Source organism: Mizuhopecten yessoensis, unplaced genomic scaffold (assembly GCF_002113885.1).
Source record: "Mizuhopecten yessoensis strain PY_sf001 unplaced genomic scaffold, ASM211388v2 scaffold7903, whole genome shotgun sequence".
NCBI lineage: Eukaryota > Metazoa > Mollusca > Bivalvia > Pectinida > Pectinidae > Mizuhopecten > Mizuhopecten yessoensis.
The window spans coordinates 308,949-323,891 of NW_018407280.1; the positions used below are offsets into that span (position 1 = coordinate 308,949).

At 34.7% G+C, this 14,943-nt stretch overlaps 1 protein-coding gene across 5 annotated transcripts in view; it reads right to left on the reverse strand.

Annotated features, from left to right (window-relative positions):
• LOC110454517 (sodium/potassium-transporting ATPase subunit beta-1-interacting protein 1-like) overlaps positions 1-14,923 on the reverse strand; it is a 32,602-nt gene extending 17,679 nt beyond the window's left edge. For 4 of the 5 annotated variants that reach the window (XM_021504060.1, XM_021504059.1, XM_021504057.1 and 1 more), the window contains exons 1-3: positions 14,699-14,923; positions 13,569-13,706; positions 8,195-8,275 (exon numbers count right to left, since the gene is read on the reverse strand). In XM_021504060.1, coding sequence (XP_021359735.1) covers positions 8,195-8,275; positions 13,569-13,706; positions 14,699-14,770 — 291 coding nt within the window. In that variant the 5' untranslated portion in view covers positions 14,771-14,923. The remainder of the gene's footprint in view (positions 1-8,194; positions 8,276-13,568; positions 13,707-14,698) is intronic. The other variant, XM_021504061.1, reaches the window with a different exon arrangement.
• Between the last annotated feature and the right edge of the window lie 20 nt (positions 14,924-14,943).

Here is a 14,943-nt window from a genome sequence, read left to right on the forward strand (position 1 = left end):
TGTTATATATATATGGTACATGTATATGCATATATATACATATATATATTATTATCAACAATATAAGAATAAACAAGAATGACGTGTAATTATATGTGTCGCCTGTTCCGCTTTGTCAATATAATAAGCATTTGACATAGTACATAAGGAAACAGACCTAAACGCAAAATCATAACATTGATCTTTTTTAAAGTCCAGAAATTTCAGGTTTTTATCCGAAAAAGTGCAGAAATCCATGTATTGTTTTTTAGAGTAGTAGGCTCTACTACCCATGATACATGTATGATTGAGGTTTGGTTGGTCTAGCTCTTATACTTTGTCAGAAAGAGCCTAATATGCAAGAGCTAAACGCAAAACCTTAACGTTGAGTTTTTTCAAAGTCCAGTAATTTAAGGTTTTTAGCCCAAAAATACAGAAATCATTGAAATGCTAGTAAAGAGTGTAATGCATTCAGCTATACATTCCATGATACACCTATGACCCAAGTTTGGTTGCTCTAGCATTTATACTTTGTCAGAAACAGCCTAATATGTAAGAGCTAAACGCAAAACCTTAACGTTAAGTTTTTTTCTAAGTCAAGAAATTTGAGGTTTTTACCAAAAAAATGCAGAAATCAAGGAAATATTTTTAGTGCAGTAGGCTCCACTACCCATGCTACATCTATGATCGAGGTTTTGTTGGTGCAGCTTTGTCAGAAACAGAGCTAAACGCAAAACCTTAACATTGTTGACGCCGCCGCCGTTGGAAAAGCAACGCTTATTTGTCTTTCCGACATCTGTCGTAGGCGACACAAAAATCTTAACATGTCTTTAGCATTTTAATTTCATGTCATCAAAGTGATTCTTCAGACCTAGTAGCTGAATCAACTGGGCAGTATATATATATATGTGCTCCGGATCCTAGTGCTTAATTTTAGCAGCACCTTAACTTATTACAGTAAACTCTTTGTACCTTATTCGCCATAATTAGCGACCAATGCACAGAAAACATTATTTGCTCCGATAATTTGTGCAACTGTAACTGTTGTTACCATCGAAGGACATAACAAACATTTTGGTGTGGAAGTTGGGGATTCAACATTTCATCCACTTCGACCTTCAATGAAAGTCCAGCAATGATCAATGATCATCCGGGCCCGTGTTCATGAAACCGTTCTCATGCTAATAAGCATGGATTTTGTGCTCAAGCCTAATTTCTTGTTCTGGTTATAGATTAATAAAAAAATCTTATTTTGGCAATGATTCAGAAACATGTTTAAGAGATTTAAAGCCAAATGCTGTTTTCAACATTTATATTTGACTTTTTGATTGTTTGACATGATTTAAGCGAGTATACAAGAAAGCTGATTTGAGCACAGAAACCATGCACAAGCATGAGAACAGCTTCATAAATATGGGCCCAGAAGTAAATCTCTAATTAAAATATGTAAACACTCCAATCATAGACAGGGCCTAGCCTGGTACCAGTGCAGGTCTGGGAGGGGGAGGGGTCTATATGATTTCAATTCCTCCCGAAAATGGGGGAAGGGTGCACATGCTTATAATTAGGAGAGGATCCCTACTTTACTCTGACCTACAGTATATTTCATGTTTCATTGGCTTTGGCTATAGACATTTCATAAATTCAGCTCCATTTCTTTGGTAAGAAAAAAGTTTTGCTTTAGTTTCATTTTCTTCAAGCAGGACCGTTAACATGATCATCATACATTTAACTGTAATGTATTTTTTAGAAAAAATCCTTGTTCATCCTTGCTTTACACCTCTGACCCCAACAATTTATCTTGCTGGAACTCACTCCATCCAGTGTTGGGATAACTTGTCCATCAGATGCAAACAAATTGTTGATGGATAAACAAACAAACAAGGCAACTACATGTATACATGTATCTCCTCTCTACTTCATAGGCAGGTATCAAAACCAAATTTAAATCCAAAATTATTACCCGGTATTTAAAAGAACTAAAATTGGTTCAAATGGTGATTTTTGTAATCTCTTAAATTGGCACCCAATCTTCAAAAAATACAAAAACATGACAGACCATGTGTGAGTACCCTATTTATTTCAGTCTTGTTATAATCACCTGAAACACATATTGTTTTGGCCTTAGGACCATCCTATGGTCAATGACGTCAAATTTTGTATTAATATTAACCGTAATCTTAAACAAGCTGTACGTCCGAACTCACACATGTACAAGTATTGATGTTTTACGAAAATGTATTCATGAAGATCAAGATTATAACCGATGTCGTGATGACGTCTTTAAAGGATTTAGAGGGAACATTCTATTTATAGTAACAGACTTTGACTGATCTGAAGTCTGTAAAGCAATGACAGGAAAATTTCAATTAAAAGTAACAGTGATACTTAAGTACTGTGTTCTTCAAACCCAGAAGGGTGAAACGTTAACTCCTCCAAAAGACAATGTTTGTAATACGTTAACGTGTCACGAAAATCAGACATGAAATGGTGTACATGTACATGTATACTGATAACACCATTCAGAGCAGTATTTATATGCACAGATCCTTGCATTATATTGGCCATGATTCTTTGAGAGTGTATAATTAATGAAAACATGACTGAATTTATCAAATGAAGATCTAAAGCAATAGTTTAGCATTAAAAAACATTTTATTCAAAGACCTACAGTACAATTTAACCTATATGCAGCTACAAGAAAATCTAATAAATATATATGACATTGATCCCAATTGAGATAAAAAAAAACATATCATATTAGTCATAAATAATTACAAGGTTTCATAAAATATTTTTAATGACCAGCTGATAAGTTAAGCAAATCTTTTTTTTTTAACAAATTAATTAATTTCATGCTATAATGCCATAGCTAGCCGGAGGTAGCAACTTATATATATAGCTTATAGACATCAGCAGGAAAATCTTACACGCAGAACCTGCACATTCATTATGATGATCAGAAAGCTTAAGGGTCCAAAGTCCAGACAGTGTATTGATTTATACACAGCTATTGGCTGTTTATGTTTTACTAGTGTACTCCCTATACTTCAGCTGTAGATAGCTGCAAGCAGCTCTAATATATATATATATATGGACAGCATATATCGTGGTCATATTTTTTTTTAGTTCCCACCAAATGGTGTTTCATCAGTATTTGAAGTCAGAGAAAAAGACAGTGCCTGTCCCCTTTCACTTCACATATATATATATAATATACATAATATAAAAAACAAATACAAAGAGGTTCTTAGTACCTCAATAGCACTTTCACCTCTATAGAGGTTCATCAGGGGAACTCTAAGTAATATATAATGTATTAAAAAAGATTAAAGAGTCCTTGTGTAGGATTAAGATAATGTCAAAAATCACAAAGACAGTGGTACCGTCTCTTAGCCTTTCACCAGCTACATGTAGCTCTTATGAGGTTCTTCACGAGACAGCATAATGTATACGGGTATAAGAAGTAATGTCAACGATAATTTCCCAAATAACACTGAATCCTTACAAACATATGTTGGTAGGATATACTAATTACTTAAAATTGGTATATATGGGGCACGGAAGTTAATTCTAACAGTGTAGACAATATGAGGTTGTCAAATGGTATACTCCCCGCTCGAGCTCCGTCAAGTCCAGCCTCCCCTGCCACCACTCTGGACCCTTTTTGTGACTTTCATAATAATTACCATTATATAGATGAATTAAGGACACTTTTTGAGAGGTACAATCAATGAGATGGACACCAGCAGGAATAGAAAGAGAGGAAGACCAAAGGAACCCTGGAGACGTTCTGTTGAGAAAGAACTAAAACAGAAAGACTGGACATCGGGACAAATAAACCAGTGGTCCCGAGAGTTGGTTTGGTTTGTTTGTGTATTGCGTCCTATTAACATCTATGGTGGTGGAGAAAAACTGGAGTTCTGAGTTCCTGGAGGAAAAACACAGACCTTCGGCCAGTAACTCGCCACTGCCCCATGTAGGTCTTGAACCCGCGACCCAGGAGTGGAGGAGGGCTAATGGTAGCAGAATGTCAGATGCCTTAACCACTTAGCCACCGCGGCCCCCGTATCATGACAGACATAAATGGAGATCGTGTAGCCCAGCACGAGGAGGACTAACTAACTACATTGTAACTAACAAAACTTTATAATTTTCCCAACATTTCTCTTTAGAATATGTATGATATCAACAATCGTTTATAGACATTATAAATCCTGGAAAATTGACTTAATACGTTCGTCATGATTGTTTTATTATATTCAAAGCTGAAACACATTTGCAAGTAAGTTCAGTGTATCAGTGTTCAAACATTTTACGGTAGAGCCAAAGACAATCACCTTGAAAACACTGTGAGTCTTTATATATATAGCGATATATGGGAATCATTTATATAGGGACTGAATGGATTTTTATTCATGTACATTACGGCAATGAATAGCAGTAGCTGATCTACATATCTTCTGAGGAAAGTGCTCCTCAGAAGATATGTACAGTGTAAATCAGCTACTGCTCATTATTTGCCACTAATTTCAACCGATAATTGATTACCGATCGATCTTGAATGTCTGATAATTGATCTTCAAAATCGGACTGATTCCCAGCACTAGTCTTAATTTAGGGGTGAATGAGTTAATTTAATAATAAATATAGTAGAGAGAGAAAAAGTCCTCTGTGAAACTACTTGGCTTCGTATACCGTATATGTAGGTGTCAACCTCTGAAACCTCCAATGATTGGGAGATCAACCCTCATTCCACATTTCCAACGAGGGAGAAAAATAAAGTATGTGAAAGGCCACTGATCATTAACGTGCTGAACCCAATTTGTGTAACCCTTTTTATGTAATAAGATAACTCCGACCATGACACACACCCTGTAGTAACTAGGAGATCATTTGACAACAGGGTGTAGATTTGAGTTTGTGTGAGTTTGGATTTGAATGAGGGAGTTTTGAGGGAGATTGGTAAATATTGGTCAAAATGAGGTAGGGCTGACAGCTATGCTATACATTACACATATTTTCTTTATATTAGGTCAATTAATAAACAGTTAAAATACATAAGTAAAAATATTCTTGGTCAACGTCTGGTCTATCAAAATTTCACTGTGGATCTATAAGAAAGTATTGTCGATGGTGTGACAATACTAAATTCTAAAACTGATAAACTGCCTTTTCAGATCAATATGCACAAAAGCATAAACAGCTTAAGTGATCAGACAGCTGTTCTCGATAGATCTGTCGAGTTTTAGCTCCACAGGAACAGCTGATCTAAACAGCTGATCGGCGCCCATTAATAATGGATCACTACTGGTCACATCTAAATTTAGCTACATATGCATCAGCCTACAGCTACAATATACTGATCACACCAAGAGTTATACAACGTTAGCAGGTCCATATATAGACAGTAGCACGCACCAATCACATGATACTATTATTACGTACTAATTACAGATCCATACAACACCACACAGTGATCACGATCACCACACGATCACCACACGTTGCAAGGAAAATTGCATTTACAGTGTCCCTCGACTCATTCACCCCTGAAATTTCACAATGAACTATTCCAACCTTTGAATTGGAAGAGTTCAAATTTGTCTTCAGGGGTGAATGAGTTAATGTTAGAAGTATAGAATTTTAAAAGCATACAACATTTTCTTCCAATAATTTCATTGAACTTTTGAAGGAGGACCCTGTTTATTTGAAAGGGATATTGTATATATGTGTGTGTTTGTTCACGGCCATTGACCACAACACTAATGTATTTGGCCCCAGGCCAGGCACAATGATACTAAAATAGCCAGGAAAAATTTGACAAGAACATTTTATTTTAATTAGTCCAAGGCCAGGTACAACAATATAGCCAGGAAGAATTTGATGAGAACATATTATATCATTTACATTTTGTATTATATACATCCACTTAAAGCAGGAATCACCCAAGTCAATTGCATACGAGAAGCAGTTCTGGGCAAACAATAGGCAAATATGTAGTGATTGGTAAACACTTCCTTGTTGACAAACATTACAATACCTACAGACACACAACTGGCCACTATTACTGCCCATGAGCTTTATAATCTACACATGTATAATATAAATAATCTGCATTTTTAAAATATTTGTCATTTAGTTTACCCAATATTTTCAGACACAAAAAACCTAAATCACTCATCATTTATTTTGAAATGCATTTACAGTATACTGGTAAGTGTTATCAGTATACTGGTTAGTGTTATCATTGAAGACGTCTCTTTAAAACTTGGTAAAATAATTTAAATTTGACCTAAAAACGTCAACATTGAATTTTCAACAGAATGAATCACTTGTAAAAGGTATTTTTGAAGCTGAAATCTCTATCGGGTATATTTGAAAATGATTTTCTTGTGATTTAAATAATCAGTTAACTAATATTATTAATATAATATTTTAGAAGCAAACAGTTCTGTTGGTTTTTATATATAAATAATTTTAACAATATCTTATCACAGTTATCAGTTATCACCCAGATTTACAAAGTGTTATATATAATAATAATGATAATTCAAGGTTCTTATATACCCCTTATCACAACCTAGTTCGTAGGTCGTCTCAAAGCGGTTCACAAATTATTATCCGTGGTAACAGTTATAGGGCCTTTGCAACCAGCCAATATCGTTCTCAAATCCCTGGGAAGCATACAGCCGGGGCTGCCATTTCAGCGCTCACAGCTAGCATTCTACAATTTTAGCACTGCCCAATTCAACCACGTATTCATTTACAGCTGAGTAGACTGGAACAAGCAGAGTAAAGTATCTTGCTCAAGCTTAAGGATACAGCACAGTGCCGTGCCGTGCCTTGAACCTGCAACCCTTCGGTCACGAGCCCGGGCATCCTACCACTAGACTATGCACTGCGCCTCTACATACATTACACCTGCTAATGTACCAGCTGCAGGAAATCACAAAAGTATATTTTGAAATTGTAGACCTTTTAATCAGATTGCATTAATGATCCCACTCAAAAGCTTAACACAGTCTAGCATCCATCTTAATCTGAAGATGTACGGTTGGTAAAATCCCTATTAAGCTACTGTAATAGCTTACTTTGTCTAACAATACTGTGCAACCTTGTAATTGGTACATATATATCCGGACCATGACCAACGGAACATAAACAAACTTCAATGGTCATCCTGCGACTATGTTTCAAGACAAGAATATATATGTATTTCTTGAAAATTTTAATTATTTGAACAGTTTACCAGAAATAGTTTTGTGTGCATTTTTTTGGTAAGATTTAAGTTTACAAAATATTTTAACTTTTTTGTAAACTTTTTAATTTGCTGTCAGTTCTTTAGTATATTATGTATCCAGCATTGTAAACATGCAGCAAATATTACATTTTTATGATATTTGACGATGAAATTGAAATACCTTTTTAATGTTATGGTACTATTGGTGTTTTTCTCTAACTTATATAATTACTGATTGGACGGTACATGTATCTTAACACAAGGGCACAGCAGGTCGAAGACTGATTAGTACTCACGCCCCCGTCTCTAGAATATTGAATTATTAAGAATTTTTTTAACTCGCCGATGATCTAAACTAGGGGGAGATAAGCTAGTAAAATGCAGTCAAGAAATTCTTCATAAAGACTTAGGGGGCAGCTGGTGGCCAGTCTACTTCAGGATTTGTTAGTGCAATTTTTTCTACATGCAGTTTTCTAGAAACACCTGATAATTATCTAAGCAAATACAGGTTCAAATGTGTCTTCAGGGGTGAATGAGTTAATGTTAGAAGTATAGAATTTCAAAAGCATACAACATTTTCTTTCAATAATTTCATTGAACTTTTGCAAAAGAACCCTGTTTAATTTGAAAGGGATATTGTATATATATGTGTGTGTGTTTGTTCACGGGCAGTGAGTACAACACTAATGTATTTGGCCCAAGCTGAGGCCAGACACAATAATACTAAAATAGCCAGGAAAAATTTGAAGAGAACATTTTATTTTAATTAGCCCAAGCTTAAGCTAAGGCCACGCAGGCACAACAATATAGCCAGGAATAATTTGATGAGAACATTTTATTTTAATTAGCCCAAGCTTAAGCTAAGGCCATGCAGGCACAACAATATAGCCAGGAATAATTTGATGAGAACATATTAAATAATTGATTGTTTGTTGATAAAAACTGGCGATATCTAAGAAGTTAAATACTTACTCTATTTAAAACACCCACTTCCAGGTAGAGACATATTACAAACACGTTCCATCCCAGCCAAATCAGCGACCAGGTACTATACTGTAAACAAAACAAAAACCATCATCAAAATTCATGTCATGATTTGTTAAATATAAAAATAATAAAAACAACAAGGCTTAATCACAAATATTGTTTAAACTGGCTGCAACTTGTAGGCCTGTAATTTTAGCGATTATCTATCAAGTTGTATACATAGCTGCCTAGATACCCTGGTACGTATGTGAATCCACCAAATTTTCAAACAGAAAAACAAAACAAAACACTGATTGTTGCACCCCGGGAGGGAGGGAGGGAGGGGGGCTGGGGGGCTACTAAGGCCCTCAACATAACCTGATCCTAAATGAATTGGACATCTAATACATAATGTACTCCGAACAAGGGCTGTAGCTATGCCTCTGATATCCACACCTAGACAGTAGAACTTGTAAATTGTTACAGCCCAATTATACTTATAGCACTTTAATGAAAACTGCGGTGAGGACAGTTTGATTTCAGCTGTGTCAAACAGCTGTCAATGAGAATAAACATGTATAGCTACGTACTGTAGGTGTATATACGTATAATGAAACAAGCTTTCTAAAGACCTGATTATGAATGATCAAATTCAATACTACATGCAGCTTCAAGAATGTCATTATGAAAACTTACTCAAATACCTGAGTGAGGCAGCACAAAATGCTATATATAGGAATCGTAGCTATATATATAGTAGGCTCATGACACACATGTATATAGTCCCCTTCTGAGACTTTTTCTTCACTTTCAAAACCATTTTGATCTTATAATTTGTATATAACTGATTAAGGTGAGGAAAGCAAGTCATTTATTATACATGTACATCTGGCAGGTTTTCCCATCATTTATATTGCACCAGTCAATTTTGGAGCTTACACTCTTTGGCATGTCTTAGAAATGTATGAGTTTTGTATCGGGATGCAAATGCACAGCAGAGCTTCCAGGGTTCAGACTCTAACAGTTAGTGATCAGCCGGCTGTACTGTACGTCTACAAGTATGGACATTCAAGATGGGCAGCCCATGGCCAGCAGATAAACAAATTCTTAAAATAAATTGCTACTTGTAATTAGAATTTCACCAAATCATGGCACAAATGATAATATTTTTGTTGAGATTTCATGCTTAAAGTCAAAGGTTTCTCTTTGTACCTCCGGAATATTCATACAGGTATATATGCAGACCTCCCAAAATGGCTTTTGACCCTCAAAATGAAGGCTTGCCATATTCATGTGTGTAAAGGGGGTCAGAATTTGTATATAAATTATAATATATAAACTTCATTTATTTTACAGCAGTTATGAAACAAGTTATATAACTTATATTATTAATTACTCTTGTTGACCCGGATGTTAGTGGATGTTATTGTTAGTGGGATGTTAGCGCGCAGAGGGTCTTAATGTGGGAGAGGAAACCAGAGTACCCGAAGAAAACCCACGTGGTCTCGCATGTGACCCCATACCTTTTCAAATCCGATCAGGGAATTGAACCCTGGCCGCCTTTGTGAAAGGCGAGTGCGTTATCCACAGCGCCACCCGACCACCCAAAATGAATTGTTGATTTACAATGTATGCATATTACCCTTAACTTTACTGTCTTGCAAAAACATTGTAAAAGTGTACTAGAATGCAAAGTTTCGCATCATTAACATTTCCAGAGCTTTGTAACATTTTTATCAGTTTATGTCTGCTTTTGCAGGACAACCACATTTCTTCAGGGCTACTTGATTCTGGTTCTGTAAGTTATATTACTAGTACACTTAGTTGTAAGTATTAAATTTCATGGAAACAAAGTTCTGAAGATTAAATGTAGTAGTAAGTAGCCCCAGCCTGTTATCACCATAAATTCTTCAGATAACTGGGAGTAAAACCAGACCCCAAACAATGTATTATGGTGGGTCACAGCTCCAGCGTACATGTATATATTTACTGTATCTCCTTTCCTTCTACTACAAAAACCCTGGATCTATGTTTATATATCTTTGTGCCCCAATTCATAGATCTAATATAGGGTAAAGTGACCTATGTACCATGAATATATTAACAGATTTTCTGTGGGAGAACTGAGTACAAACCACCTGCTTCAGGTCGTTAAACATCCAGTTACTAAGTGTATACAGCGTATAACACACATTTACATCATATACTGTAACACGTGGCTCAAACAGGCTTCTCTAAAAACAATTCTCTCCCAATAACTTAAGTACTGAATTCCTGTTCCATATTTCAATCAATACACACTTAAAGTGTACATGTGTGATGAGAATACAAGATCCATCTTTCAGTAAGAAGTAAGGTCTATTGTAGAAGTCTGGGTAGATTAAGATCTCAAAGGCACTCCTGTTGTCCCCCTGAAGATGTGAGGTCAAGATTTTGTACTCCTTATACTACCACTAACTGTCACAAAACTTGTAATATATTTATAACAGTCACAACTATATGGCTATCTACTTATAACACAACAATAGTAGTCCCACCTATAGCTAGCTATATATAGACAGACAATAATAGTACCACCCTAGCTATAGCCTATATATATTTCTCTGGGGAATTTTGACCAAAGTGACAGAACTGTACTGTATCTAACTATCAAAGTTAACTCCATTCAAATAAATATTTCTTCATATATGTTTACCAAAATTCATCTTAAAAACACATAACATACATTCAAATGATTTGTTATTGTTATAATATAGATATATTTGGATACATTATTCTGAAATCTCTGCCTTTTTCCATACCTGCACCTCATAAATTTATACACAAATTGGTCAGGTGGTGAAATGGATGGAACACTTGCCTTTTACCAAGGGAACTTGATTCCCTGATTGAATGTAAAAATGTACAGGTCACCTGCCCCCCCCNCCCCCTGCACACTAACATACGGGCTAACAAGAGTGATATTAATATTTAAATAGCTTGTTTCATAACTGTTGTAAAATAAATGAACTGTTCCTAAAAATAAAGTAAATAAATGTAAAATATATATATTCATTATAAAACCGTATACAAGGCCAGACATGTACATTACATGAAGATTGAAGATTTCAAAAATATAATTGATCATTTTTTTTTATCTCTGAGATGATCATGATCATGCAGTACTTGTATGCAATATTTCCTCTATTGAGGCTGTACATGTACTCAAAACAAAGTCTTTTGTTTTTCTGTTAAAAGATAAAAAAAAACAACATGCATATACTATACTACAAGTAGACATAATTACAACAGAGAAACATGACAAAACCTGTACATATTGATACCCTCATAGCTATTAGTATTAAACATTAAGGAGTTGTAATCTGAAAAGAAAAATCTACATTGCCCTTATGTGAACCTGTTTTTCTGATCTGGAAAATCTGCACTAAATGTCAGACATTTGTAAGAAGTTTTAAAGTAGAAAGAAGCTTAAGTGATAACAAGCAATTTATTACATTAATTCAACACAATGCAAGCTTCTCACTTTGTTCTTTTCTCGCAAATTGTTCTTATTTTGATATCAGAATTGTTGTTTTTTCAAATTACAGGGGTGTAAAAAAAAATCAGAGCACTTGCTCCGGGCAATGGAAGCAGACCATAAAAATCCACATGCCTGAAAATATTTCCTATTTGCCCCATATAAAATGCATATTGGATGTACTGTATGTACAGACAGTAAATGGATTTTTCAAAACAAAAGGATTTTTCATAAAATATTATAGTCTTTCTTCTTTTTTTTGCAACCAATATGATTTAAATTATTTATTATTAAATACCGGGTAGCAGTGATGGTTGTATTTATCTTTCTTTTTTTTTATTTAGAAATATTTACTTTTGAATATTCTTAAATTCCTGAAATCTGGATCCGGATTTGTCCGGTTTTAATCACATTATGATTGACATCATGATAATGCAACCTCCTGTTGAAAAATAGTAACGTTTTCAGGCCGAAACTATGTCCTTCTGTACATAACCATTACATATAATCATTAAATAAGTCAATATTTTATCTATTCCCATTTTATGTGTAAGCTGGAGTTTCAGTTATTTTCATAGGCCTTAAAGTCTTAAAAAAAGATAGATTGCCAGTATTCTAGCAGCAAATTTTTCCTTAAAACAAAGTTTAATAAAGTTGCTTTTCATGAATTTTTGTTTATTTCATAATTGTTTGAAAGCTTTCCACTAAAACACAATCAGTTAACTATTTCTGGAACAAAAACATGTTTTATATACTACTTGCCCGGAGCAATTGTTTATCTTTAATCAATTTAAAAACGTGAATATCCCCTATCCCCATGTTGTGTCAGTTCGAGATGTAATACTTCTTCAATTTTTCCATTTATGATTTTTAGGAAATGGCACAGAAACATGATTTTTTTTCTACAAGTTTGTTTAATTTTTTACATAGCCCCCAACAGTAGTCTGTATGATTTTTGTTGCAACTCTAATCAATCCTTCCTGGACATTTCGAAATCATCTTCTGAGTGCAGCATACCCTAGCTACATTTCATTAAGTTTGTGTCAGTATCATCATTGAGCCATGTAAACGATTTTCATGACTCCTGAAAGGATCTCATCCTTTTGCGTTGCTCATACAAAGTCCTGAAGGTTTTTTTTCTGTTGAAGTATTTAACTTTGTTTGCCAGTGGTTGTAGACCAAGCAATTTAAACATCGCAACACAGGCGATAAGGTACTAGTCTAGTACAGAGACATAGATAATCGAGGGACACAATCACCTAAACGATATACGCTAGAATACGATAAAATTTAGAAATCAAAACATAACACAAAACAAAAATGTGAGGCTAAGGTTACCTTCATTTACCGGTTGACCACCGTAATCTTAGTTATCGTCATTTAAGTGCGTAGAATAGTGGCAAACTATACCACGAAAGACTCAAACACTGTAAAGATTCCGGCTTAACGCAAGCGGATTCACGCACTTCACTCGTCCAAGAGTGATAACGAAAACTTTTAGCAGGTTGATAACACGAAAATATGACTTTTTAAACCAGGTTGGATTTTACAGCTCTCTGGCGGAGTAAATATAGTCTTTATTACTATCTTTCTTAACAATATTCTCAAATATGCATACTCTTATCAAGCAACATGAGGTGGTCCACCAAGTTTTGGAGATTAAGTTGACCGTCCAAGATTTTGGTGGACCCGGTTTTCTCCCACATTTAATATATAATAAGACACACGCTAACATTAGCGCCAACAAACCAGAGAATTTATAAAAGTTGAAATAAGTTCTTTCTAAATTGTTGTAAAATATACACTGGTAATATATATATACATTACAATTTAGATGTCCTGTATCACATGCTTAACACTTACCACTGCAATGAACTTTGATCTGTACTGGTAGGCACCAAATCCTCCGATAATGACACACACAAGTTGAAAGAAATTTGCAATTATAGGTGCCCACATAAAACCCAGGAAATCGAACACCTGTCTCTCCAGCGTACTCAACTACAAAACAATACAAAAATATATGCCATCAAACATCTTTTTAATGTTTTCTTAATGTAAAAGTCCAGGTTGCAACATTTGATAAATGATTCACAAAAATGATGCTCATCTTGTGAACTGTTTATTCTAGATTGTTTAACAATTTTATGAGGATAGTATTGACAGTTACACCCAAGTCATGATCAATATAGTTACTGCAACTCTTTGAAGTATACATATGAGTTTATGACACACCAGAGCTAGAAATAAATTTTTAGAAACCACTTACATTCGGAAATTATTTTCATTTTTTATTTAAATGACATGCTTAATTGGCATGCAACTTAGGATATTATCACCTAATAAACAAATCTTTTGGCATCATTGAAGTCATTCTTAATGAGGAAGGCTGGGTTGCAACATGTTAAAGTAGCAAATCATACTTAAATATATGTATCAAATTGTTTGTTTGTGGTGTGCTTGACACTGACAGTTCAATCCATATCAGTTCTAACCTTGTTTTGATGCAATAATCAAAATGCCACAAAATCACAAATAACTTACTAGCTGCTAAACTTAGTACAGGTATATAGACACCACATTATTTTGACAATTTGATATTACACGACAGATTACAGTACAATACAAATTACCGTCGTTACTTTGTACAAAAGAAAAATAACCTAAATAAAATAGCTTATCATCTTGAGTTATTGTTTTCGTATTACTCAATGATAATCATCCCCTGTAAAGCCGCATCAATGGATGGATTCCTGTTGTAACCAAGGGGAAATATCTATTTCCGTCAGCTGATGCCATCTATTGAAGCAAGTCGTGTCACATTTTGACACCTTTATTTTGGCAACAATTTTACCTTTTTAATCATACAAACTGCATATTCGGTAGGTGTATTGTCATTACAGTTGTTTGATGTTAGAGATTATCTTCAGTAAAACTGAATTTCAGGATTTAGCCCACAATACACAACATGGTTGAATACACTCATAACTTACCAACTGAAGGATCAAAATTATCAGCAGAGTTGTGTAAAACGCTGCATTGAAACATTTCCCGTGCCTCCCCATTGTTAATAGTTATTTTCTGAACGTATCACATCACTTTAAATCCGGTATTCATCCATGATTACATCGTGATATTGAAATATTTTGTAGTGGATATAAACATTTGCTGTCATATTAACGTAAACGGAACCGAACAATGCACTGAGTCATAAACTAAATCGGAAGAACCCACACCT